The sequence below is a fragment of the Enhydra lutris genome, unplaced genomic scaffold (genome assembly GCF_002288905.1).
Source record: "Enhydra lutris kenyoni isolate GAN:26980312 unplaced genomic scaffold, ASM228890v2 scaffoldscaffold21, whole genome shotgun sequence".
In the NCBI taxonomy this organism is placed as follows: Eukaryota; Metazoa; Chordata; class Mammalia; order Carnivora; family Mustelidae; genus Enhydra; species Enhydra lutris.
This window is the reverse complement of record NW_019154105.1, coordinates 7,335,799-7,359,834: the sequence shown is the minus strand read 5'-3', so window position 1 is coordinate 7,359,834 and position 24,036 is coordinate 7,335,799. Positions and strand designations below refer to the sequence as shown.

Below are 24,036 nucleotides of genomic sequence, written 5' to 3'. Positions count from 1 at the left end.
AGCTACTAGCATTTGTTATTTATCTAATCACACACACATTTAAAAATATGACAGAATCAATGTGTTGAGTTATTTATTTTATACTATATTTATAACTGTCATTTCACCTAGAGGGGCTTTTATATGATTCTCAAAGGATATAAAATTAGGGGCGCCTGGGTGGCTCAGTCATTAAGCATCTGCCTTCGGCTCAGGTCATGATCCCAGGATCCTGTGGTGGAGCCCAGTGTCAGGCTCCCTGCTTGGCTGGAAGCCTGCTTCTCCCCCGCCCCCTGCTTGTGTTCCCTCTCTTGCTGTTTCTCTCTCTCTGTCAAATAAATAAATAAAATCTTTTTTAAAAATGGATATAAAATTATTATGATAGACTATAGGGTAAGAGCAGAGATTTTCAGACTTTACAACTAGGATATGAGAATCTGAACTTAAAATTTGTGCATTTCACCCAGCAAATGTTACCTAGGGAGGGAAAAAATAGCAAAACTCCAGTGTAATATTCATACCTGAAGTATTCAAAGTTGAAGTGTACTGATGTCTGTAACTTACTTTCAAATGCATAAATAAACAAGACAGGTTAATGGGTAAACGGATGACTAATGCAAATATAGCAAAATGTTAACAAGTATAGAATCCTTGTGGTAATTATATGGGTGTTCATATACACGCTTTCATCTTTCAGTACAGCCTAAAATTTTTATAGTAAAATGTTGGGGGAAAGACTCCATGTTATTATGAAACATGAAAATTGGCAGTATCAAAGTAACATGTTCATTTCTATTACTTTATTGGTCCAAACTTCAGGCTAGGCAAGTATCTCATGAAGTGATGGTATCTGGTAAGTTAACCATTGGCAAAGTAATTATTTAAACTAAATACTTACATTGTGACTGTGACAAAATCCAATTCCATTAATAATCTGAAACAAATACTTTTGAACCAGTTGGTAGTCTAGACCATTAGGAAAGAGCTCCAAGTCATCAAGAATTGTATGGTCAACAAATTCAAAGACCAGGTACCATCGTTTTTTTTTCTTACACACTTCCAACAAATTCACCAGATTTTCATGCCTCAGTTGCTGTTGTAAAAAAAATGCAAAATTGTTTTTACAACATTGAATTATTTAGCAGTCACTAAAATCTTTGCATAAGAAAAACATATAAATAAAATTTATAAACAGTGTAAATTGTTAAAAGCATATTCTGGTTTTTTAATTATAGTCAAAAGACCATACTTCCCCATTCTCCTCTCAAATAATACAATTAAACGGATGAGAAAAAAATGTAGCTCCATCTCTGATGACACTAAGCAGGATCTACGACCCCTATCCACAACAAACAAGGTGGCACTGCCAAATGTAGTCAAGGTCAAACAGAAGTTTATGAAGATATCAAGAGATCGCCTGTAGCTAAAAAGCTGGGGAGAGCACAGTAATCCAAAATTGGTGACATACCCTGAAAAGGGAAAAAAAAAAAAAAACTCCTTATTTGATAAAATAGGAACAAGATTCATGGGCTGTCAGTGAAAGCAACCCTAGAACTGAATGGTACCAAAGAGCAGCAAGGAAGGGAGGCCTGAATAATCACACAAAAACTCATTTGCTGGAAGCAAATCTCTTGGTGAGGCCAAATGGAAGGCAAAACAACTCATTATGAACAAACCAGCAAATGCAAGTATAAGTCAATCCCACAAACCAGGATTGCATTGTAAGGAACATCATTGTGAACCATGGTGGATTCCTGCTAGCCTAGAATAAGATCACACCTTCTCCCCCAAATGAAATAGTCCAGAAAGGGCTCACTTTGTTACAAAATAAGAAACAATAAAAAAGAAACCAATCCAGGATCTATTCAAAGATGCTCTAAGAAAGAAATGGTGGATGAATACTCATCAGAAAATGTTGCCCCCATTAAAGGGAAAGAAACTACTAGCACACAGCCCTGAAAACCCTCAACGAAATAATGATCCAGGAAATTTATACCCAACAAAATTGTCATTCACGTAAACCATGACAATGAAAAATTTCAAACATTAACAGTGAATCCGTTAGTGCAGGACTAAGTCTTAGACAAATGTGGGCATCAGGGTCACAAAACAGAAAGTGAATATTTAAAACTTAATAAGGCACAAATGATATTACTAACAAATTTTGAAGAAAGAAGAAAAGATGCAAACAAGAGTGTATGTACGCTGATTTCCTTGTCAATGGGTCAAAATTATTTTCAAACTGAAATTTTAAATTACAAGGCCTAATTACAGGTTTCATGGTAAACACTAAGATAAATAAGATATCTTTGAAAATCAAATGAGTGAGTGGGAGAGAAAAGGAAACAGAAACATAATAATTAGTTTATAAAGGATTACATATATTATATAATGCTATAGTTATGAAAGTAACAGACAGTAAAAAAAATAGTAAAAATAAAAATAAAAAACAGTAACAAATAATTACAAAAAGTAATTTCCAAGTTATCAAAGGAAACATATCCAGTATTTTAAAAATAATTCAGAGAGTATATAGAAAAATATTCTTAAAGGTGTACTAAAACATCATAATATTATAAGTAATAATAACCAATATTTACATACTCCTTACTATGTTCCAGACACTATTCCAGCACAAAAACCCTATGAAATAGATACTGTTATTATTTTATTTTACAGATGAGGAAACTAAAGCACATAGAAGTTAAATAACCTATCCAAAGTCACACAGCAATAACTGTTAGAGGCCTCTGTCTTTTCCTGAAAACATTTCATTTTTGTTTAGTTCCTCCTTCATTTCCAGAATGTCTGCAAAGGAAGCACACCCAGACCTGCAGCTGACTTGAATGCAGAATATTTAGATTTCTTATTCTTAACCGCTAAGCCATACTGACTCCTTTTTTTTAAAAGATATTATTTATTTATTTCATGGGGCGCCTGGGTGGCTCAGTGGGTTAAGCCGCTGCCTTCGGCTCAGGTCATGATCCCAGGGTCCTGGGATCGAGCCCCACATCGGGCTCTCTGCTCAGCAGGGAGCCTGCTTCCTCCTCTCTCTCTCTCTCTCTCTCTCTCTCTCTGCCTGCCTCTCTGCCTGCTTGTGATCTCTCTCTGTCAGATAAATAAATAAAATCTTAAAAAAAAAAAAGATATTATTTATTTATTTCAGTGAGAGAGAGAGAATGAGTAGGAGAAGGGAAAGGGAGAAGCAGACTTCCCACTGAGCAGAGAGCCCAATGCAGGGCTTGATCCTGGGACTCTGGGACCATGACCTGAGCTGAAGGCAGATGCTAACCAACTGAGCCACACAGGCGCCCCCATTTTGAGTCTTAAAGGGGAAAAAATGAAAACTAAGACTGTGCTTATCTGTTACATCATAACTATAAATGGGCTAAACTCACCTATTAAAAGATTCCAGATTGAACCACAAAGCACTTTCCAATATATCACTGGTTAAGTGAATTAAGGAGTATCCATACAATGAAATAAACTGCAGCAATTAAAAAGAAAAATGTAGGGGCACTTGGATATTTTAGTTGGTTAAGAAATTGGGGAAATGTGGGGCTCCTGGGTGGCTCAGTGGGTTAAAGCCTCTGCCTTCAGCTCGGGTCATGATCTCAGGGTCCTGGGATCAAGCCCCACGTTGGACTCTCTGCTCAGCGGGGAGCCTGCCTCCCCCTCTCTCTGCCTGCCTCTCTGCCTACTTGTGATCTCTGTCTGTCAAATAAATTAAAAATATTAAAAGAAAAAAAAAGAAATTGGGGAAATGTGTTGCCAGTGGACTTGCCTTGCAAGAAATGTTAAAAGAAATAATTTAGAGAGAAGGAAAATAATATAGGCCAGAAAATCTGGTCTACATAAAGAAAGGAAGAGAATCAAAGGAGTAAGTGAATATTTTTCTTATTCTTAATTGATATAACAGATAACAGTTTGTTCAAAATAGTAATATGAATAATGTATTTGATCACATGCTTATGAATATATCTTCTGTATATAAATGCTTAGGTATGCTTATATATAAGTGAGATGAATGGTAACAATGGTACAAGAGACAGGATGAAGGAATTAGGATTACTTTATTATTAAAAATCACTCATATACATGTGAAGTGGTATAGTGTTATCCAAAAGTGGATTTGGATTAGTTGTAAATGTATGTTGCAAGTTGTAGGGCAAGTACAAAAAAAAAAAAAAAAAAAAGTTTAAAAGGAACTATAACTGATAGGCTAAGAAAGAAAAAAAATGGAGGGACGCCTGGGTGGCTCAGTTGGTTAAGCAGCTGCCTTCGGCTCAGGTCGTGATCCCAGCGTCCTGGGATCGAGTCCCACATCCGGCTCCTTGCTCGGCGGGGAGCCTGCTTCTCCCTCTGCCTGCCATTCTGTCTGCCTGTGCTTGCTCTCTCTCCCTCTCTGACAAATAAATAAAATCTTAAAAAAAAAAAAAAATGGAATCATATTAAATTTTCAATTACAACCACAAAAGGCAGAAAAGGAGTGGAAGACAAAAGCAGAAACCAAAAAAAGGGCAACAAATAGGAAATAGTAATAAATATGATAGAGAGGGTATGTGCTATGGTGAGTACTGTGAAATGTGTAATGATTTGTGGACTTGTACCCCTGGGGCAAATAATACACTATATGTTAATAAAAATAATTTAAATAAATAAATATATATATAAGGTAGATATTAAAACTATATCACAAAATAGTCAATTTGAACGTCAAGGATCTAAATATTCCAATTAAATGATGCAGAATGTCAGAGTGGATCAAAACACACACCTTGGGACGCCTGGGTGGCTCAGTTGGTTAAGCAGCTGCCTTGGGCTCAGGTCATGATGCCAGCATCCTGGGATCGAGTGCCATATCAGGCTCCTTGCTCGGCGGGGAACCTGCTTCTCCCTCTGTCTCTGCCTGCCTCTCTGCCTACTTGTGATCTCTCTCTCTCTCTCTCTGACAAAAAAAAAAAAAAATCTTAAAAAAAAAAAAACACACAACCTTACTATATGCTATCTATTAGAAATACACATTAAGGGGCGCCTGAGTGGCTCAGTCATTAGGCGTCTGCCTTTGGCTCAGATCATGATCCCAGGGTCCTGAGATAGAGCCCCACTTTGGGCTCCCTGCTCGCCGGGAAGCCGGCTTCTCCCTCTCCCACTCCCCCTGCTTGTGTTTCCTCTCTTGCTGTGTCTCTCTCGTCAAATAAATAAATAAAATCTTAAAAAAAAAAAAAAAAGAAATACACATTAAGTATAAAAACACATATAAATGAAAAGTAAATGGAGGGAGGGGTACCTGGCTGGCTCAGTCAGTAGAGCGTGCAACTCTTGATCTCAGGGTTATGAGTTCAAGCTCAGGGTTGGATTTAGAGACAACTTAAAAATAAAATCTTTAAATAAATAAATAAGGTAAATTAAATGGATGAAGAAAATATACCACACTAAACCAAAGAAAGCAGAAGCAGTTATATTCCAGACTAAACCAAACTGCAAAGTAAGAAAAGTTATCAAGGATAAAGAGGGCATTTCATAATAAAAAGGTGTTAATTCTCCAAGGAGACATAATAATTCTTAACATGTGTGTCTAACAACAGAACATTAAACTATATGGGATAAAAATTGATAGAACTGCAGGGAGAAATAAACAAATCCACTGTCATAGTTGAAACTGTCAACCATTCCTCTCAGAAACAGATAGGCCCAACAGGTAAAAAATCCATAAGGACACACAGTTAAATTCAACAACACCATCAACAAACTTGATATAATTGACATCTACAGACCACCCAAAAACAGAATTCACATTTTTCTCAAGTTCAAATGGAACACTCACCAAGAAAGACCACATTGTAGGCCACAAAACATACCTTAACAAATTTAAAATAATAGAAATCACACAATGTCTGCTCTTGTCCCATAGTGGAATTAAAGTAGAAATCAACAAAGATAACTAGAAAATTCCAAAATATGTGGAGATTAAACAACACACTTCTAAAATGAAAACATAGACTAACAGTTCTACCTTCCTCTTTCTCTCACTCTTTCTCTGTGCTTTTATTTTTAAAAGCTGATGATTACCACATTTGGTAGGGGTAGGTAACTCAAAACAACTGTCCTATTGAGAATTCTTACAAAGTTAAACAAAATATTTTAAAATCTTCTTAAACAGGGGCACCTGGGTGGCTCAGTGGGTTAAAGCCTCTGCCTTTAGCTCTGGTCATGATCCCAGGATCCTGGGATTGAGCCCCACATCGGGCTTTCTGCTGGGCAGGGAGCCTGCTCCCTCCTCTCTCTCTCTCTGCTTGCCTCTCTGCCTACTTGTGATCTTTATCTGTCAAATAAATAAAATCTTTTTAAAAATAAATAAAATCTTCTTAAACATATAAAAGAGCCAAGAAGACAGTAAGGAATTACTGGGCCAAAATCAAGAACAAGAGAACTCAGAGAGTTAATTTCAATACTTAAGCTGATTTTGCCATTGACCAACAGGTGTGTAACTGAGCTTGGATTTTTGTGGCCTGTTGGGTCTAAGAGGGAAGGAAAAGTCAAAGTTCAAATGCCTTCCAAAGGTGGGGTCTCTGAAGCCCAGTGTAAGCTGGGACCCTAAGAACTACATCTTCCCCAATAAAAATGGACAGAAATGAACCAGTCCCCAGTAGGCTTCACTTTAGCCTCAAATTATTCCTAAAAAATGTTTCAAATAATTTCCAGTGAAAAACCAAAGACAACCAGGTATAAAAAGAAATGCGATACCACAAATAAAAACTATTGGGACATAAAGAAAACCAAAGCAGATAGAGCATGAGTTCAGATATTAGAATTATCAGATAAAGCTACTATGCTTAAAAAGAAAAAAGTCAACCTCAAAAAATTGAGGGAACTTGAGGCACCTGCCTGGTTCAGTTGGTAGAACATGTGGCTCTTGATCTCTGGATGGTCGGTTCAAGCCCCATGTTGGGGGTGGAGTTTAATTAAGTAAATAAATAAATAAACACTAAAACAAAAAAGCAAAGCTTAAAAAAAAAATGGGGTACCTGGCTGACTCAGTCAACAGAGCATGTGACTCTTGATCTCTGAGTTGAGTATAGAGCTTACACAAAAATTTTTTGAAAGAACTTGAAATCAGGGGCGCCTGGGTGGCTCAGTGGGTTAAAGCCTCTGCCTTCGGCTCAGGTCATGGTCTCAGGGTCCTGGGATCGAGAGCCGGGCCTTGGGCTCTCTGCTCAGCAGGGAGCCTGCTTCCTCCTCTCTCTCTGCCTGCCTCTCTGCCTACTTGTGATCTCTGTCTATCAAATAAATAAATAAATAATCTTAAAAAAAAAAAACCTTGAAATCAGAAAAAGTGATATAGAAGACTTAGAACCAAATAAAAATTTTAGAACAGAAAAGTATAATAATTTCTGTTTACAATAACAGTAGACTAGGTAATTTATAATAACTCTCATACTGAGTACACGTAGAAAAGATGGACAAAAATATAAAACCACTGTTGTAAGGAATAAGGGAGATAAGATAATAAAGAATATCTAGACTAGGATCTTGAAGACAGATCTCTGTCTTCTTGTGATCTCTGCCTACTTGGCAGAGATCCAGGGAAGTGAGCCAAGCAATTAGTTATTTTTTTAAAACCCTGGAAACATACAATTCAGAGAGAAGATTAAGAGTCTGAGTGGCACTTTTGACAGTCTTGTAGCCTGAGGTAATAGCAATTGGGGCCTGGGGGCCATCAAGGTAGAAAGAAGGGGTACAGCCTGATGAGACCCCTTCCTACTTTGGGTTGGCCCTAAAAGTCCACAAACTATAAGGCTGAATAATAAATAAGCATTCTCATGGACCACAATTCAAATTCAAATAATGTAAATTCCTCAAATTGGACTAAGATGATGGTACAATGTTAGGTTTCCTGGAGTACACTCAAGAGCCACATAAAAGCAAGTGTAATTCCTCTCAGGGGAAAGATATCATGCATAGACTCAAGCTATGTATACAATTTTTAAAAATTGATACAGGCATATCAAAAGTTAATTTAATAAAAAACCAAGAGAAAAAAACAAACAATAGAAATAAACATATGGGAGATCCAGATAATAGGTACTTAGATGAAGACTTTAGAAAAGACAAAATAGTCAAAAAGAACACAATAAATAGTTTTGGCAGCAAAATGGAAACTACATAAAAAAAAAAATCCAATAGAAATACCAGAATTGAAAAATACATCTTTAATTAAGACATCAATGCTTAAGTATAAAAGTACATTGTAAACAGTAGGTTGAAAAAGAATTACTGATTTTGAGGATAGGTTGGAAGAAAATATCTAGAATGAACCAGGGAAAAATGAAAGGCTGGAAAACACAGAAAGTATAAGAGACACATGGGGAAAGCCTAATATATGAAACTAAGTTCTTAAATGGAGAAGAGAGAATAAGAGAGTAGCAATACATGAAACAATAATAGCTAGGTATTTTCTAAAAGTGACAAATGACATTATTTTACAGATGTAAGAGACATAAATTCAAGGTAAAAAAAAATAGGAAAAAAAACCCACATCGAGGCCATTATTATTAAATTGCTGAAAATCAAAGTCAAAAAGAAAATCTTAATGCATCCAAAAGGAAAAAAGACATACTAAGAAATATCTGACATTTCAATAGAAGCAATAAAAACCAGAGGAACAGTGGAATGATATCTTGAACACAATGAATGTAATGAACTGCCAACTTAGAATTCTATATCTTTTGCCAATAGTCTTTAAACAAAAAGTAAAATAAAGGTGGTTTTTTTTTTTAGACAAACAAAAGTGGACAGAATTTCCTACTAGTGGATCTGCTTTAAAGAAAATAAAGGATATGCTTTATTTATTCATTCATTCATTCATTCATTCATTTATTTGGCATTCATTCATTCATTTATTTGACAGAGAGAGACAGCAAGAGAGGGGACACAAGCTGGGGGAGTGGGAGAGGGAGAAGCAGACTCCCTGCTGAGCAGGGAGCCCAATGCAGGGCTTGATCCCAGAACTCTGGAATCATGACCTGAGCCAAAGGCAGACGCTTAATGACTAAGCCACCGAGGTGCCCCAAGGATATGTTTTAAATACAAGGGAAATGACCCTACATGGAAGCTCAGAAATGTAAGAATGATTGGTGAGTAATGGGAAGGATAAATATGAGATATGTCCTAATAAATACTGACTGAACAATTTGGGAGGAATTTAATTATATATAGAATAAAATACATAGCAGGGACAGCACATGTATCTGAAGTGATTCACTAGAGTGAATATGGAATGTGAGATACTGGCACAAACTTAGACAAATATACCAACGGAACAGAATAAAGAGCAGAAAAGCCACCCCTACATATAAAGACATATGGCAAATGAGGAATTCAGAGCCATGGAGAAAAGATGCTATTTTCAGGAAATGTTTCTGGGACAATTGGACATCAATAAAAAACAAATAAGACTTGACTGTGTCATACACCATAATTAAGATCAAGTCTAGGTGTACTGAAATATAAATATGAGAACCAAAGCTATTAAGTTTCTGAATAATAGTATAGAAGGATACCCTAATCTCTAAGTAGAAAAAGACTTTTTGAGCAGACATAAATGGTACCAACCATAAAAGAAAATATTAAAAATTATGCTAAGTGAAATAAGTCAAACAGAGAAAGTCAATTATCATATGGTTTCACTTATTTGTGGAACATATGGAATAGCATGGAGGACATTAGGAGAAGGAAGGGAAAAATGAAGGGGGAGAAATCGGAGTGGGAGACAAACCATGAGAGACTGTGGACTCCGGGAAACAAATTGAGGGTTTTAGAAAGGAGGGGGTTGGGGGGATGGGTTGGCCTGCTGATGGGAATTAAGAAGGGCACAGAGTGCATGGAGCACTGGGTGTTATAAGCAAACAATGAATCATAGAACACTACATCAAAAAAGCAATTGCACTACTGGGTATTTACCCTAAAGATACAAATGTAGTGGGGCGCCTGGGTGGCTCAGTGGGTTAAAGCCTCTGCCTTCGGCTCAGGTCATGATCCCAGGGTCCTGGGATCGAGCCTCTCATTGGGTTCTCTGCTCAGCAGGGAGCCTGCTTCCTCCAGTCTCTCTGCCTGCCTCTCTGCCTACTTATGATTTCTGTCTGCCAAATAAATAAATAAACAAATCTTAAAAAAAAAAAAGATACAAATGTAGTGATCTGAAGGGGCACGTGCACCTGAATGTTTATTGCAGCAATGTCCACAATAGTCAAACTACAGAAAGAGCCTAGATGTCCATCAACAGACGAATGGATAAAGAAGATGTGGTCTATATATATACAATGGAATACTATGCAGCCATCAAAAAATGAAATCTTGCCATTTGCAAAAACATGGATGGAACCAGAGGGTATTATGCTAAGCAAAATAAGTCCATCAGAGAGACAATTATCATATGATCTCACTAATATGAGGAATTTGAGAAACAAGGCAAGGATCATAGGTGAAAGGAGGGAAAAATGAAATAAGATGAAACCAGAGAGGGATACAAACCATAAGAAATTCTTAATCTCAGGAAACAAACTGAGGGTTGCTGGAGGGGAGGAGTGTGGGAGGGATGGGGTGGCTGGGTGATGGACATCAGGGATAGTATAGGCTATGGTGAGAAAAAATAAATTAATTTTAAAAACTAATCATGTACTGTATGGTGACTAACATAATTTAAAAAATATTAAAAATTTGACTACAGGGGCGCCTCGGTGGCTCAGTGGGTTAAAGCCTCTGCCTTCGGCTCAAGTCATGATCCCAGGATCCTGGGATTGAGCCCGGCCTTGGGCTCTCTGCTCAGCAGTGAGCCTGCTTCCTCCTCTCTCTCTGCCCGCTTCTCTGCCTACTTGTGATCTCCGTCTGTCAAATAAATAAATAAAATCTTTAAAAAAAAAATTTGACTACATTGAAATTAACTACTGTTGAGTAAAAGATAACATTAAGAGAGCAAAAAGAAAGTTTTTTATGAGGATAATAAGTAAAATTAGACTATAGTAGTTAGGAATGCATGCTTATTTGGTAAATGTAGGGGGGAAATCATGGCAGTGACTAACATACAAGTCAGGATAGTGTTTACCTTAAAGAAGAAGGAAGGGGCTAGGGTGACTGGGAAAGTACAAGAAAAGTGTTGTTGGCAATGTTTGATTTCTTGACCTGGTGGTTCTATGAATGTTTGCTTTCCAATAATTCACTGAGCTATAATTATATTTTTGTACACCATCTAATACAATACTCAAAATTAACAATTCAGTGATGGAGATTAACCATACTGAGGAGAAATTATTTAACTGAATGATGAATCATAATAAATTATGCAGAAGGGGCATAGAGAGACAAATAGATGAAAAGAAAAACAGGTAAAAAGATAATTCAATGAGAAGATTTATGTTAACTGAAGTCCCAAAAATAGAGGAGAAAGGGAATGAGTTGAAATAATATTTGAAGAAATAATAAATGAGAATTTTGTGGAATTAATAAAAGAAATGATATCATAGATTCATAAAGACCCCAATGAAGCAAGATAAAAGTTATCCAAATTAGACACATTATGAAATTTCAGAAAAACAAGATCAAAGAGAAAATTCCAAGTAACAAGAAAACAAAACTAACTTATGCTGATAAGAATTAAGATAGTTGTGGGGCACCTGGATGGCCCAGTCAGTTGAGTGTCTCACTCTGATTTTTGGCTCAGGTCATGATTTCTGGGTTGTGGGACTCAGCACTCAGCATGGAGTCTACTTGAAATTCTCTCCCTCTGCCCCTCCCCTCAAATAAATAAATAAAAACTTAAAAAAAAAAAAAGAATTAGGATATTTGTGACCTGGATAGAGGAGGAAGGCAGTAGTGGCTACAGAAGACATAAGGGAAGCTTATGGAGTGATTTTAATGTTCTCTCTCTTGATTTACACAGTGGTAACATGGAGTTGTTTAATTTTTAAAAATATACAGAGATGTATTCTTATGAGATACATACTTTTCTATATGTCCATTTAATGTTAATAAAAAGCTGAATGAAAAAAAAAAGATGCAGACCTAAAAAAATAAACTTATAAAAGAGCAGCAATTGGATTGACACCTGACTTCCCAGGAGCAGAATGGAAGCCAGAGGTCAAAACAATGTTACCCTCATTTTATTGAAAGAAAACAACTGCCAACCTCAAATTCCATAGACAGCAAAAATATCCTTTAAGGATGACAGCAAAAAGACACTTTCAGGGGTGCCTGGGTGGCTCAGTGGGTTAAAGCCTCCACCTTCGGCTCAGGTCATAATCCCAGGGTCCTGGGATCAAGCCCCGCCTCGGGCTCTCTGTTCAGCGGAGAGCCTGCTTCCTCCTCTCTCTCTGCCTGCCTCTCTGCCTTCTTATGATCTCTGTCAAATAAATAAAAACAAAATCTTAAAAAAATTTTTTTTTACATTTTAAAAAAAGACACTTCCATGCAAACTAACAATGAAATGTTTCATATACAGTAGATCATCACAAAAGGAAATCCTAAATAATACACTCCAAGAAAAGAAGAGATCACAGATAAATGGCCAGGGATGCAAAAGGAAAAACAAAGAAAGCTATAAGTAAATATACACCTAAATGAACAGTGAACAATAACTATGTCTTGTGATGTTTAAAAAATATGTAAGAGTTAATGTTACATATGTTAGCATATGATGGAAGGGAATAACCAGAGATAAGTATTGTAAGGATGTGTATTACCTAGAAGAAGAATACAAGTATCAGATAATGTTAGACTTGAACAAATGTCTATGATAACCACTAAAAAGTGAGAAATATGACATATAATTTTCAAATTATTAGAAGGAAATAAAGAAATTATAAATGTAATTAATCCAAAGAAATAAAAAGAAATACAAAAGTAGAAAGACAAATGACACATAATAAGATGGTAGACTTATGGTGAAATATACTAGAAATTACATTATGTATAAATAGACTAAATATTCCAATTAAAAGGCCAAGGTTGCCAAAGAAGATAAAAAGCTAAATGTGACCATATGATGTTTACAAGACACATATCTAAATAAGAATTGAAAAACTTCCAAGGAAAAATGTATAAAAAGATACACTATGCAAACAGTAACCAAAATTAAACTAGTGTAGCTTTATTAGCTTCACACAGACTTTAAGACAAAACATTAATAAGTTATTTCATGATAAAATATTTGATTCAACATGAACATATAATTCTAAATTTAATGTACTAACATAGCTTTTCTGTTTATAAACATTAAATGAACTACAATGAAAAACAGACAAATCAATTAACTCAGAGGAAGAGTTTAACATATTTCTTCTCAGTACCAGCTGGAAAAAGCTACAAAAAGTCAGTAATAATTTAGAAAAATTAGAAGATTTAAATAAAATAATTAAATAAACTTGACTTAATGGAATACTTTTCAAGCACACAAGGAATTTTTTTTTCAATGACTTACACTCTGAACCAAAAAAGAAATTATCAAAAAATTTGAAAGGGGGGTGGCACCTGGGTGGCTCAGTCAGTTAAACATCTGTCTTCAGCTCAGGTCATGATCCCAGGGTCCTGGGATTAAGCCCCACATCAGGAGGGAAGCCTGTTTCTCCCTCTCCCTCTGTCTACTGCTATCCCTGCTTGTGCACATCCTCACTCTCTCTCTCTCTGTCAAATAAATAAATAAAATCTTTAAAAAATTTTTCAAAAGTAATAAAATGTTACATAGTATATATTCAGATTACAAGAAAATTGTGGCAAAAGTAAAAAACCAGGGGAGGGAAATCTAGAAAGTTTCAGAAATTAAGGAAATAGTCAGAAATTAAGGAAAATGAGAAAATATTTTAAACTCCTGATGAAAATTTCTGAGATACATACCAAGCTGCTCATAGCAAGAAAGATAGCCTTAAATGTATATATGAGGCAGGGGAAAGGCTCGAAGTTAAAATAAGCATCTATATCAACATGTCAGGAAGAACTGCAAAATAAACCCACCCAAACTAAGTAGAAGGAATGAAATACCAGAGACAAAAAATGAAATAGACGTAGAGGTGCATTTGGCTGACTCTGTCAGTAGAGCATGCAACTCTTGATCTTAGGGTTGTGGGTTCAAGTCCCACATTGGGGGTAGAGTTTACTGAAAGAAAGAAAGATAGAAAGACAGGAAGGAAGGGAAGGAGGAAAGGAGAGGGGAGGGGAGAGGAAGGGAGGGGAGGGGAGGGGAGGGGAGGGGAGGGGAGGGGAAGGGAAAGGAAGGGAAGGGAAGGGAAGGGAAGGGAAGGGAAGGGAAGGGAAGGGAAGGGAAGGGAAGGGAAGAAAGAAAAAAGACCTTGAGAACTTGTTTGGAAGTTCTAGGAGAAGAGCACAACTACTCATACACCTTTGACCAAAGAATGGTCCTCCTCTATCAGGGAAGGTCATCCTCGGTAGACTGAATGTGCAGCTTTGGGAGAGACACACATGGAGCAGTGAGGTGATGAAGGGGACACCACTGCAGCCAGCCAAATCAGCCAAATCAACCCTCATGATCAATGGGGTGACGGATGTCACAGCCAGATCACTCTCAAATCCAATCCCTATCAAAATACCATCAACAATTTTCAGAGAGCTGGAACAAATAATCCTAAAATGTGTATGGAATCAGAAAAGATCTCAAATAGCCAAAGCAATCTTGAAAAAGAAAACCAAAGCTGGAGGCATCACAATCCCGGACTTCAAGATATATTACAAAGCTGTAATCATCAAGACAGTATGATACCAGCAGAAAAACAGACACATAGATCAATGGAACAGAATAGGGAACCCAGAAATGGACCCTCAACTCTATGGTCAACTAATCTTTGACAAAGTGAGAAAGAATGTCCAATGGAAATAAGACAGCCTCTTCAACACATGGTGTTAGGAAAATCTGACAGCCACATGCAGAAGAATGAAACTGGGCCACTTTCTTAGACCCTATACTAAAATGAACTCATAATGGATAAAAGACCTAAATGTGAGACAGGAATCCATCAAAATTCTAGGGGAGGGGAGGGGCACTTCAGTGGCTCAGTCAACTAAGCACCTGCCTTTGGCTCAGGTCATGATCCCAGGGTTGTGGAATCGAGTCCCATGTTGGGCTCCCTGCTCAGCGGGAAGCCTGCTTCTCCCTCTCCCACTCCTCCTGCTTGTGTTCCCTCTCTTGCTGTCTCTCTCTTTCAAATAAATAAAATCTTTTAAAAAAAAATTCTAGAGTGGAACATAGGCAGAAACCTCTTTGACCTCAGCCACAGCAACTTCTTGATAGACATGTCTTCAAAGGCAAGGGAAAGAAAGGCAAAAATGAACTATTGGGACTTAATCAAGATAAAAAGCTTTTGCACAGCAACGGAAACAGTCAACAAAACTAAAAGGCAACCTACGGAATGGGAAAAGATATTTGTAAATGTCTTATCAGATAAAGGGCTATATCCAAAATCTATAAAGAACTTATCAAACTTAACACCCAAAGAATGAATAATCCAGTCAAGAAATGGGCAGAGGACATGAACAGACATTTCTCCAAAGAAGACATACAAAAGGCCAACAGACACATGAAAAGATGTTCAACACCACTCAGCATCAGGGAAATACAAATTAAAACCACAATGAGATACCACCTCATACCAGTTAGAAAGACTAAAATTGACTCAGGAAACAACAGATGTTGGCAAGGATGCAGAGAAAGGGAAACACTCTTACAAGGCTGATGGGAATGCACACTGGTGCAGCCACTCTGGAAGACATTATGGAGGTTCCTCAAAAAGTTAAAAATATCTGCCTTCAGGATCGAGCCCCGCATCAGGCTCCCAGCTCAGCAGGAAGCCTGCTTCTCTCTTTCCCACTCACCTGCTTGTGTTCCCTCTCTTACTGTCTCTCTCTGTGTGTCAAATAAATAAATAAAAATCTTTAAAAAAAAAAAAAAAAAAGAGCTACCCTACAGCCCAACAATTGCACTATTTGGTGTTTATCCAAATGATACAAGCATAATGATTCAAAGGACACCCCAATGTTTATAGCAGCAATGTCCACAATAGCCAAACTATGGAAAGAACCCAGATGTCCATCGACAGATGAACTGACAAAGAAGATGTGGTATCTATCTTTAATGGAATATTAGTCAACCATCAAAAAGAATGAAATCTTGCCATTTGCAATGACATGGATGGAACTAGAGGGTATTATGTGAACTAAAATAAGTCAGTCAGAAAAAGATAAATATCATATGATTTCACTCGTATGTGGAGTTTAAGAAACAAAACAGATGAACATAAGGGAAGGGAAGGAAAAATAAGACAAAACCAGAGAGGGAAAGAAAGCATAAAAGTTTAGGAAAAACTGAGGGTTGCTGGAGAGGAGGTGGTGCATGGCGGGGGAGCGGGGAGGGATGGAGTAACTGTATGATGGGCATTCAGGAGGGCACATGATGTAATGAGCACTGGATGTTATATGCAACTGATCAATCACTAAATTCTACTTCTGAAACGAATAATACACTATAGGTTAATTGAATTTAAGTTAAAAAAGAAATACAAAATAGAGAAGATCAAACATTGGTTCTTCCTAAAGATAAATAAAATTGGTAAACTTTTGGTGAGACTGATTAGAGAAAGAAAAAGATCCCATAGTAGGCCTGAGACCTGAGACTTAGAAAGGTCTGCTTGTGGGGCGCCTGGGTGGCTCAGTCATTAAGCGTCTGCCTTCAGCTTGGTTCATGATCCCAGAGTCCTGGGATCGAGCCCCACATCGGGCTCTCTGCTCAGCGGGAAGCCTGCTTCTCCCTCTCCTACTCCCTAGCTTGTGTTCCCTCTCTCGCTGCTTCTCTCTCTGTCAAAAAAATAAATAAAAATCTTTAAAAAAAGAAAGGTCTGGGGCGCCTGGGTGGCTCAGTGGGTTAGGCCTCTGCCTTCGGCTCAGGTCCTGGTCTTAGGGTCCTGGGATCGAGCCCCGTGCCTGCTTCCCCTTCTCTCTCTGCCTGCCTGTCTGCCTACTTTTGATCTCTCTGTCAAAAAAATAAATAAAAATCTTTAAAAAAAAGAAAGGTCTGCTTGCGAAGTGAGCCCTTGGTTGGCACTTGGGAACTTGGATGTCGTGAGGGGTCTCGTCATTTCCAGAACTGATAAAGTGGCTCAATGTGTGAAAAAAATGTTTACGCTGAATCTCTGTGTTCCTTTTGGGACTCTGAAATTTTGGTATGAGTCAGGCAGAGGGTGTCTTACATGAACATCCTCCAGTAAAAACCCTGGACACCGAATGTACGGAATCTCCTTAGTAGACAGTATTTCACACGAGCCGTCACAGATCATTTTTGGAAAATGTAAGTGCATCCTATGTGACTCCACTGGAAGAGGATTCTTGGAAACCTGTGACAGGTTTCCTCTGGAATTCACCGCATGTGCCTTTTCCTTTGCTGGTTTTGCTTTATATCCTGTCACTATAATAAATCACAGCCATGAGTACAACTGCACGCTGAGTGCTCTGAGCCCTCCTATTGAATCATAGCATGGGGAGTGGTCTTTAGGACCCCCACAGAGTTGACTGATAGATAGATAGATAGATAGGCAGATGGATATAGAAAGAAGCAACTAATATTTCAAAATCATGTTTATATTCATAGGACAAATGAATATGCATATATAATCATTTTATTTATTTAATGTGAAAAAAGAAATTTATGTCTTAAATTTTGGCATGGAAATTAATATAAAAACAGTAATTTTTTTCTAAAAATGTAATCTTGATCAAGAAACAACTTTTTTTTTAACTCAGTATTTACTCACCTTTAGTAATTTGATTTCTCGCATAGCAATTTTTTTAACCATTTTGTCATCATCACTTTCTAAGAACTTCTTGATGGCCACAATTCTTCCACTATCTTTATTCCTACACTTCATCACCATTCCATAGCTTCCTTCTCCAACCAATCCTAGGTTCTCATATTTTTCCATTTTAATTCAAAACCGGTAGGAATTCTTCTTGCTGTGGAAACCAAAACATAGAGTTCATAATGCTGAGCATATTCATTTCCTCCACCTTTCCAGTAAATTAATTCTTCCCCACTTGTTTTCCATATTAGAGCAGTCGCTGTGTTAATGGGTCTTCTGTTCTGACTCACAATTTCTTACTGCTTCTACATCTAAGCTATGTTTCTCAAATTATTGCATTTAGACAAGACATTTCATAATAGACAAGAATTAAAGTTTAAGTTAAAGTTTAATTTATTAGATGCCATGTTAATGAAATTCAATATATTTTTAATTCAGATAAAGCAATATTTGAACTATCATGGAAAACAAGTATAGCTTACTTTAGAAAAACACAACTCCTTTTCACTCAGAGGTGAAAAAGCGCAAGTGAGTTTTGTTTTGTGTTTTAAGATTTTACTGTTAAGTAATCTCCACACCCAAGTGGGACTCGGACTTATAGACCTGAGATCAAGAGTCATTCACCCTACCGACTAAGCCAGCCAGGCGTCCCAATGAGTTTGGTTCTAGTGAAGATCATATTTATTTTTTTTTACATCAGGTTTAAAAAAGCAAAGGTGAGGGGCAAGTAGGTGGCTCAGTTAGTTAAGCAACCGACTCTTAGTTTCGGCTCAGGTCATGATCTTCTGGATGGCAGGATCGAGCCCCAAGTCAGGCTCCAGCCTCGGGTTGGGGATAGGGGAGGGAGGGTCTACTTAAGGATTCTCTCCCTCTGTCCTTCCCCCCAATCATGCTCTCTATCTCTCTCTCTTTCTCAAATAAAGAAATCTTTTAAAAAAGCAAAGTTGAAAATCTTTACGCACTTTCTACTCAGTTGGGAAAAATATTTGTTCACAAATGATCACGTACCAAGTTAACACTAAGAAACTTTCACAAAGCTGTTTTTCTTTACCTTTCTTAATGTCGTAATTAAATTCCCATATTGAACTTACAAAATAACAACAATGACATCACAGTATATAAGCAAATTGTTTAAAAATTAAATTTTAATAGGACCAAGTACAATATTTCAAAAATCCTTTTAATGATTACTCCCTTTGAGTATGATCATTTGAATTTTGTGTTTAGAATTCTTTTACATCTCATTATATGACATTTTTGGATAATGGCTATCCTAATAATGACTGATGAAGGATCAACGATCATTCTTCTACGTATTTTGGTATAGAAAAAAACCTTTCAGTTCAAATACAGATAGGTTTTAATTCACAAGACTTGACTGCCATGAAATATAAAAACTAAATTTATTTATTTATTTATTTATTTATAAAATATTTTATTTATTTATTTGACAAAAAGAAACACAACAATAGGGAACACAAGCAGGGGGAGTGGGAGAGGGAGAAGCAGGCTTCCTGCCAAACGGGGCGTCCAATGCAGAGCTGGATCCCAGGACCCCGGGATCATGACCTTACCAGAAGGCAGACACCTAACAACTGAGCCACCCAGGCGCCCCTAAGTTTATTTTTTAAATCTGATTTTGAAGTTAAACTCCAAAAGCAAAGAATAAAAAATATTTCTCCTAATCCCAATATGGTTCTAAGAGTTTTGTGAAGAATAATCTTTCAGTAACTATACATTCAAATGATGATTTATAACTGATTTTTTTAAAGATTTTATTTATTGATTGATAGAGACCCAGTGACAGAGGGGAATGGGAGAGGAAGAAGCAGGCTCAGGGAGCTCATTGAGGGGCTGGATCCCACCAGGACACTGGGATCATGACCTGAGCTGAAGGCAGACCCTTAACAACTGAGCCACCCAGGTACCTCTAATAGCTGGTTTTTTTAACTAACAATACAAGAATACTCATTCATAAAACGTTGAAAGAAAAAAAAAAAACCTGTCACCTATTTCATTAATTGTGTCCTATGGCAATCTAAAACTAATTTACCCAGATTGTGAATTGTGATGTTTCATTTGCTTCCATATTATCAGTTATCAGCACCCTGACAACAAAAACAAAATAAATACCCTATTTGTTCTAGCAAACTGTGATAATCCAGCGTGTATACATTTTCATCAGTTTACCTTAATAATCTAGGGATAGATAGATAGGCAGACAGACATGGAAAACCAGAAGACTGAGCCGAAGTGGGAAAAGATGAAAAAAAATTCCCGTCAACACCAACTCCAACTATTTCATATTTTACCACTAGCTTTGATAGTAGTTTCTATAAGCTGTTTACAGAGCAGTGTCCACAACACTAACTTTCCATATTTGACATATTAACTTCCATTTAATCTCTACTATTTTTTTAAAAAATGTCTGTCTGAAAAAAATTCTCAGTGTAATTCTCTCTCCTTTCCTGAATTTTTTTCCCCTTCCATTAAGACAGCATGCTTTCTTAAGGACTAGACCTTTAGGTTTCTCATGCCAAGAGCAAAAATAGGGGGACACTATAATCTGAATCATTTTTAAACACTTTGCAATTGGTGTCCTCAATGCCTGAAAATGCAAAGTGAACAAAATCAAGATTACCTTCAGCAGGTCTAAGATGTGATGAAGCGTATGGCGAGCGTATGGTAAGCAAGTCTTATTCTGGAAACCAACCAGGCATGTAGGCACAGCACGTTGAATACACCTGCTTTTTACTTTTTACTGCCCACAAATACCTTAGAAGTATCACAGCTTAAAAAGCCTCTGGTTTCCTGAAACAGTTACTCATAAACTACAGTTTTTCATGCCTTCTACTCCTGTGCGCAGACTGAAAGGATGCCTGGCCAAATTGGCAATGCAGTATTCCTGGACACGTGCCATGTAAGCATATGGTTCTAATGCCAACAGTCAGGTACTAAAAACAATGCTTTTTGTTGTTGTTGTTGCTGTTGTTGTTAAAGACAGACTGAAATCTATCATAGATCAATGAACGAGATAATAAGTTTTTTAAAGTATTGTACAAATAAAATAAAAATTTTAAAAAATAAATAAATAAAAAATAAAAGTACTGTACTTGGGGCGCCTGGGTGGCTCCGCTGGTTAACTGACTGCCTGTGGCTCCGGTGGTGATCTTGGAGCGATGGGATCAAAGCCCGCATCAGGCTCTCTGCTCAGCAGGGAGTCCGCTTCTCCCTCTGACCCTCCCCTTCTCATTCTCTCTCTCAAATAAATAAAATCTTTTTATAAAAAGATAATAAATGTAGGGGGCGCCAGGGTGGCTCAGTGGGTTAAAGCCTCTGACTTGGGCTCGGGTCATGATCCCAGCGTCCTGGGATCGAGCCCCGCATCGGGCTCTCTGCTCACCAGGGAGCCTGCTTCCTCCTCTCTCTCTGCCTACTTGTGATCTCTGTCTGTCAAATAAATAAATAAAATCTTTAAAAAAAAAATTATGTTTTGGGACGCCTGGGTGGCTCAGTGGGTTAAGCCTCTGCCTTCAGCTCAGGTCATGATCTCAGGGTCCTGGGATCGGGCCCTGCGTGGGGCTCTCTGCTCACCAGGGAGCCTGCTTCCTCCTCTCTCTCTCTCTCTGCCTGCGTCTCTGCCTACTTGTGATCTCTGTCAAATAAATAAATAAAAATCTTTTAAAAAAAGATAATAAATGTATTATGCTTACCGTTTCTTTAAAATCCTTTCACATGGAAAGACCCAAAGGTTTCCAACTTGGAAACAAATTTGGGGTGAAATGCATCTCGCTCGCAGGTCTACAAGATGCTGACTAGCAAACCGGCAGTTCCGGAGCTGGTTGGGTTCCTTCTGGGGACACAGCCGCGGGTCGGGGGCGAAGCGGGCGGGGAGGCAGAGCGGCCTCGGCCTGCCACAGGCGCGCACTCGGGCGGACCGCGGGCCGCATGCTGCCGTCGTCAAGGCAACGACCTCACTCTGCCCCAACCATTGGAACAGTCTCTCGAGAGAGATACAGCCCGGGTCAGAATGCGCCCACGGCAGGCGCCAACACGCCTGTCAAGGCCAAAGCCCGTAAAGAAATGAGCTGGACAGGAGGGCGCCGTCTCCACGCTCTCAAGGCGCCCAGTCCCCGGAGTCTGTGAACCTGCGCGGCTCCCGCAAGCCCCGGGCGAAGGCGTTGGCCGCCGAGCTGCAAGGGGGCGGGCTCTCACCCGCCCGGCCCCGCCCTGAGTGCGCCAAGCTTTCCGTGCTCTGATTGGCTGGGCCCTGTCGTCACGAGCTACGATTGGCTCAGCGCCAGCCACCCCGCCCCTGCACCTGGGGCTTGGCGGGGTTCTGCTCACCGAGGCACAAACGCCAGCGCCCACTGATACTTCAGTTCTGGAGAGGAGCGGCTCGGTCTGCGTTCGCCGCGAGGCCTCTCCTCGCCTCTGAGGGCTAGAGGCGACTCCGGTGCTCACGGAGAGAATAAAGGGGTGGTGGCGCTGAGGGACTGGGAGAAAACAGAACAGGGACACAGGCAGAGGACGACGAAGCACTCCTCCCCGCGGCCCTGCAGGGGCGGGGATCCGGGCCTGCCCTGGGCGCCCCCACCCGGGAAGGTGCCGGCCTGACCGCGATTCGATGCCTCCCTTCTGGTCGGGGCAGTGGGGCCAGGCCGGGCCAGGTGGGTGACGAGGGTGACACCCTAGGAGGTGATGATTAGTAGGTGAGGCAAGGTGAAAGCAAGCAGGTGACAACGCAAGTGACGTGGGAGGGACCTCGAGGACAGCCTGGGCACTGAAAGCGAGGGACACACCTTGGCTGGAGATAATGGAAGAGGGAGAGAGGAGAAGGGCTAGGGCGTCCGCGAGGCTGGAAGAGAGGTGCAGGGCGGGCGTGTGGCCGCCGAAGAGGGTGCAGTTGCGGGTGACACGTTGAAGGCACAGACAATGCCTCAGGGCTAGATCCAGGGCCAGGCAAGACTGGTGGTTAAGAATGACGCACAGGCTTGGGTCACATTAACAAACGGGGTTTTCCTCATCTTCAAGTAGTTTGGGGTTTAGGCCATGCCCCTCCAGTGAGAGGCCTTAAGCACTCGGATATTTTCGCATTATGTCATGAAGACCGGGACCCTGGCGGACTCAGTCCGCGGAGCGTGCAACTCTTGATCTCAGGGATCCTGAGTTTGAGCCCCTCGTTGGGTGTAGAGATGATGTAAATTTTTATAAAAAGAAATCATGAAGACTAAATGTTTTATCATTGTATTTGGTCTCTAGAACACCTTGATCCAAGTAAGAGAATGTCCTGGAGCAGCAGATATCTACAATCGTAGTCAAAATTAGGTATTAATTCTTGTACACGGAGAGATAAATGTTGATTTATAAATTATCTTCTGTGAGCGTGGCTAGCATGAATTAATCTTCCAGTGCTTGGTCACCTTGGTCAAGCTGCTTAAAATCTAGTTCCTGAAGCTATAATTATGAGGAGCAGACCTAGGACCTGGGCATGGAAAGAATACAATTCTTTGGTCAATTTAAGATCTCATAACATAGAAGTTACCTCTATCCCTGGCTCTAACCAAGTTGGAGGGAGCCATGCCCCCTCTGTAGGCTATAACCTAATCTGATGAACTTTTTATATGAATTCAGGAGACCCCCTATTATAAAGTAGCAAATCCAGGTTTGTTAGGACTGAAGCTTGAAGAACAAGAATATAAAAGTATTTTACTTTTCCAACCTTATAAGTATATTCAATAATGTAAACATTTAAAGGCCCCTCCAGGCAAGAGGCCCTGAAACTCAAATAACCTGTTCATACCCCACAGGGGAACCAAAAGGATAAAAACTAAAAATACTAGATTTGGTGAATAGACAATGCTTGAAAAAACAGTTTCAAAAAAAAAAACTGAGTTTGAAAGCCAACTGTGAAGGAGACATAGGGTATTCAACAAATTGTACATCCTGGGTAAAGCTATCTACAGGTTTGCTAAGGAGGTAGTATTAGGTAGAAACAGGATTAGGTTATTGCTTATTTTTCTTTATCAACTGGGAAATCTTTGTAGGGAAAAAGAATGCAGGGGTGCCTGGGTGCCTCAGTGGGTTAAACCTCTGCCTTCGGCTCAGGTCATGGTCTCGGGGTCCTGGGATAGAGCCCCACGTCAGGCTCCCTGCTCAGCGGGGAGCCTGCTTCCCCCTCTCCCTCTGCCTGCCTTTCTGCCTA

At 39.1% G+C, this 24,036-nt stretch overlaps 1 protein-coding gene across 2 annotated transcripts in view; it reads right to left on the bottom strand.

The window, feature by feature from the left end:
- Positions 1 to 21,799, bottom strand: part of LOC111149274 (cyclin dependent kinase like 2) — a 49,431-nt gene extending 27,632 nt beyond the window's left edge. For both annotated transcript variants that reach the window (XR_002640755.1, XM_022506250.1), the window contains exons 1-3: positions 21,545 to 21,799; positions 17,787 to 17,985; positions 878 to 1,072 (exon numbers count right to left, since the gene is read on the bottom strand). Coding sequence is in view for 1 of the 2 variants with exons in the window: in XM_022506250.1 (XP_022361958.1) it covers positions 878 to 1,072; positions 17,787 to 17,954 (363 nt within the window). In the remaining variant the exon portion in view is untranslated. The remainder of the gene's footprint in view (positions 1 to 877; positions 1,073 to 17,786; positions 17,986 to 21,544) is intronic.
- Between the last annotated feature and the right edge of the window lie 2,237 nt (positions 21,800 to 24,036).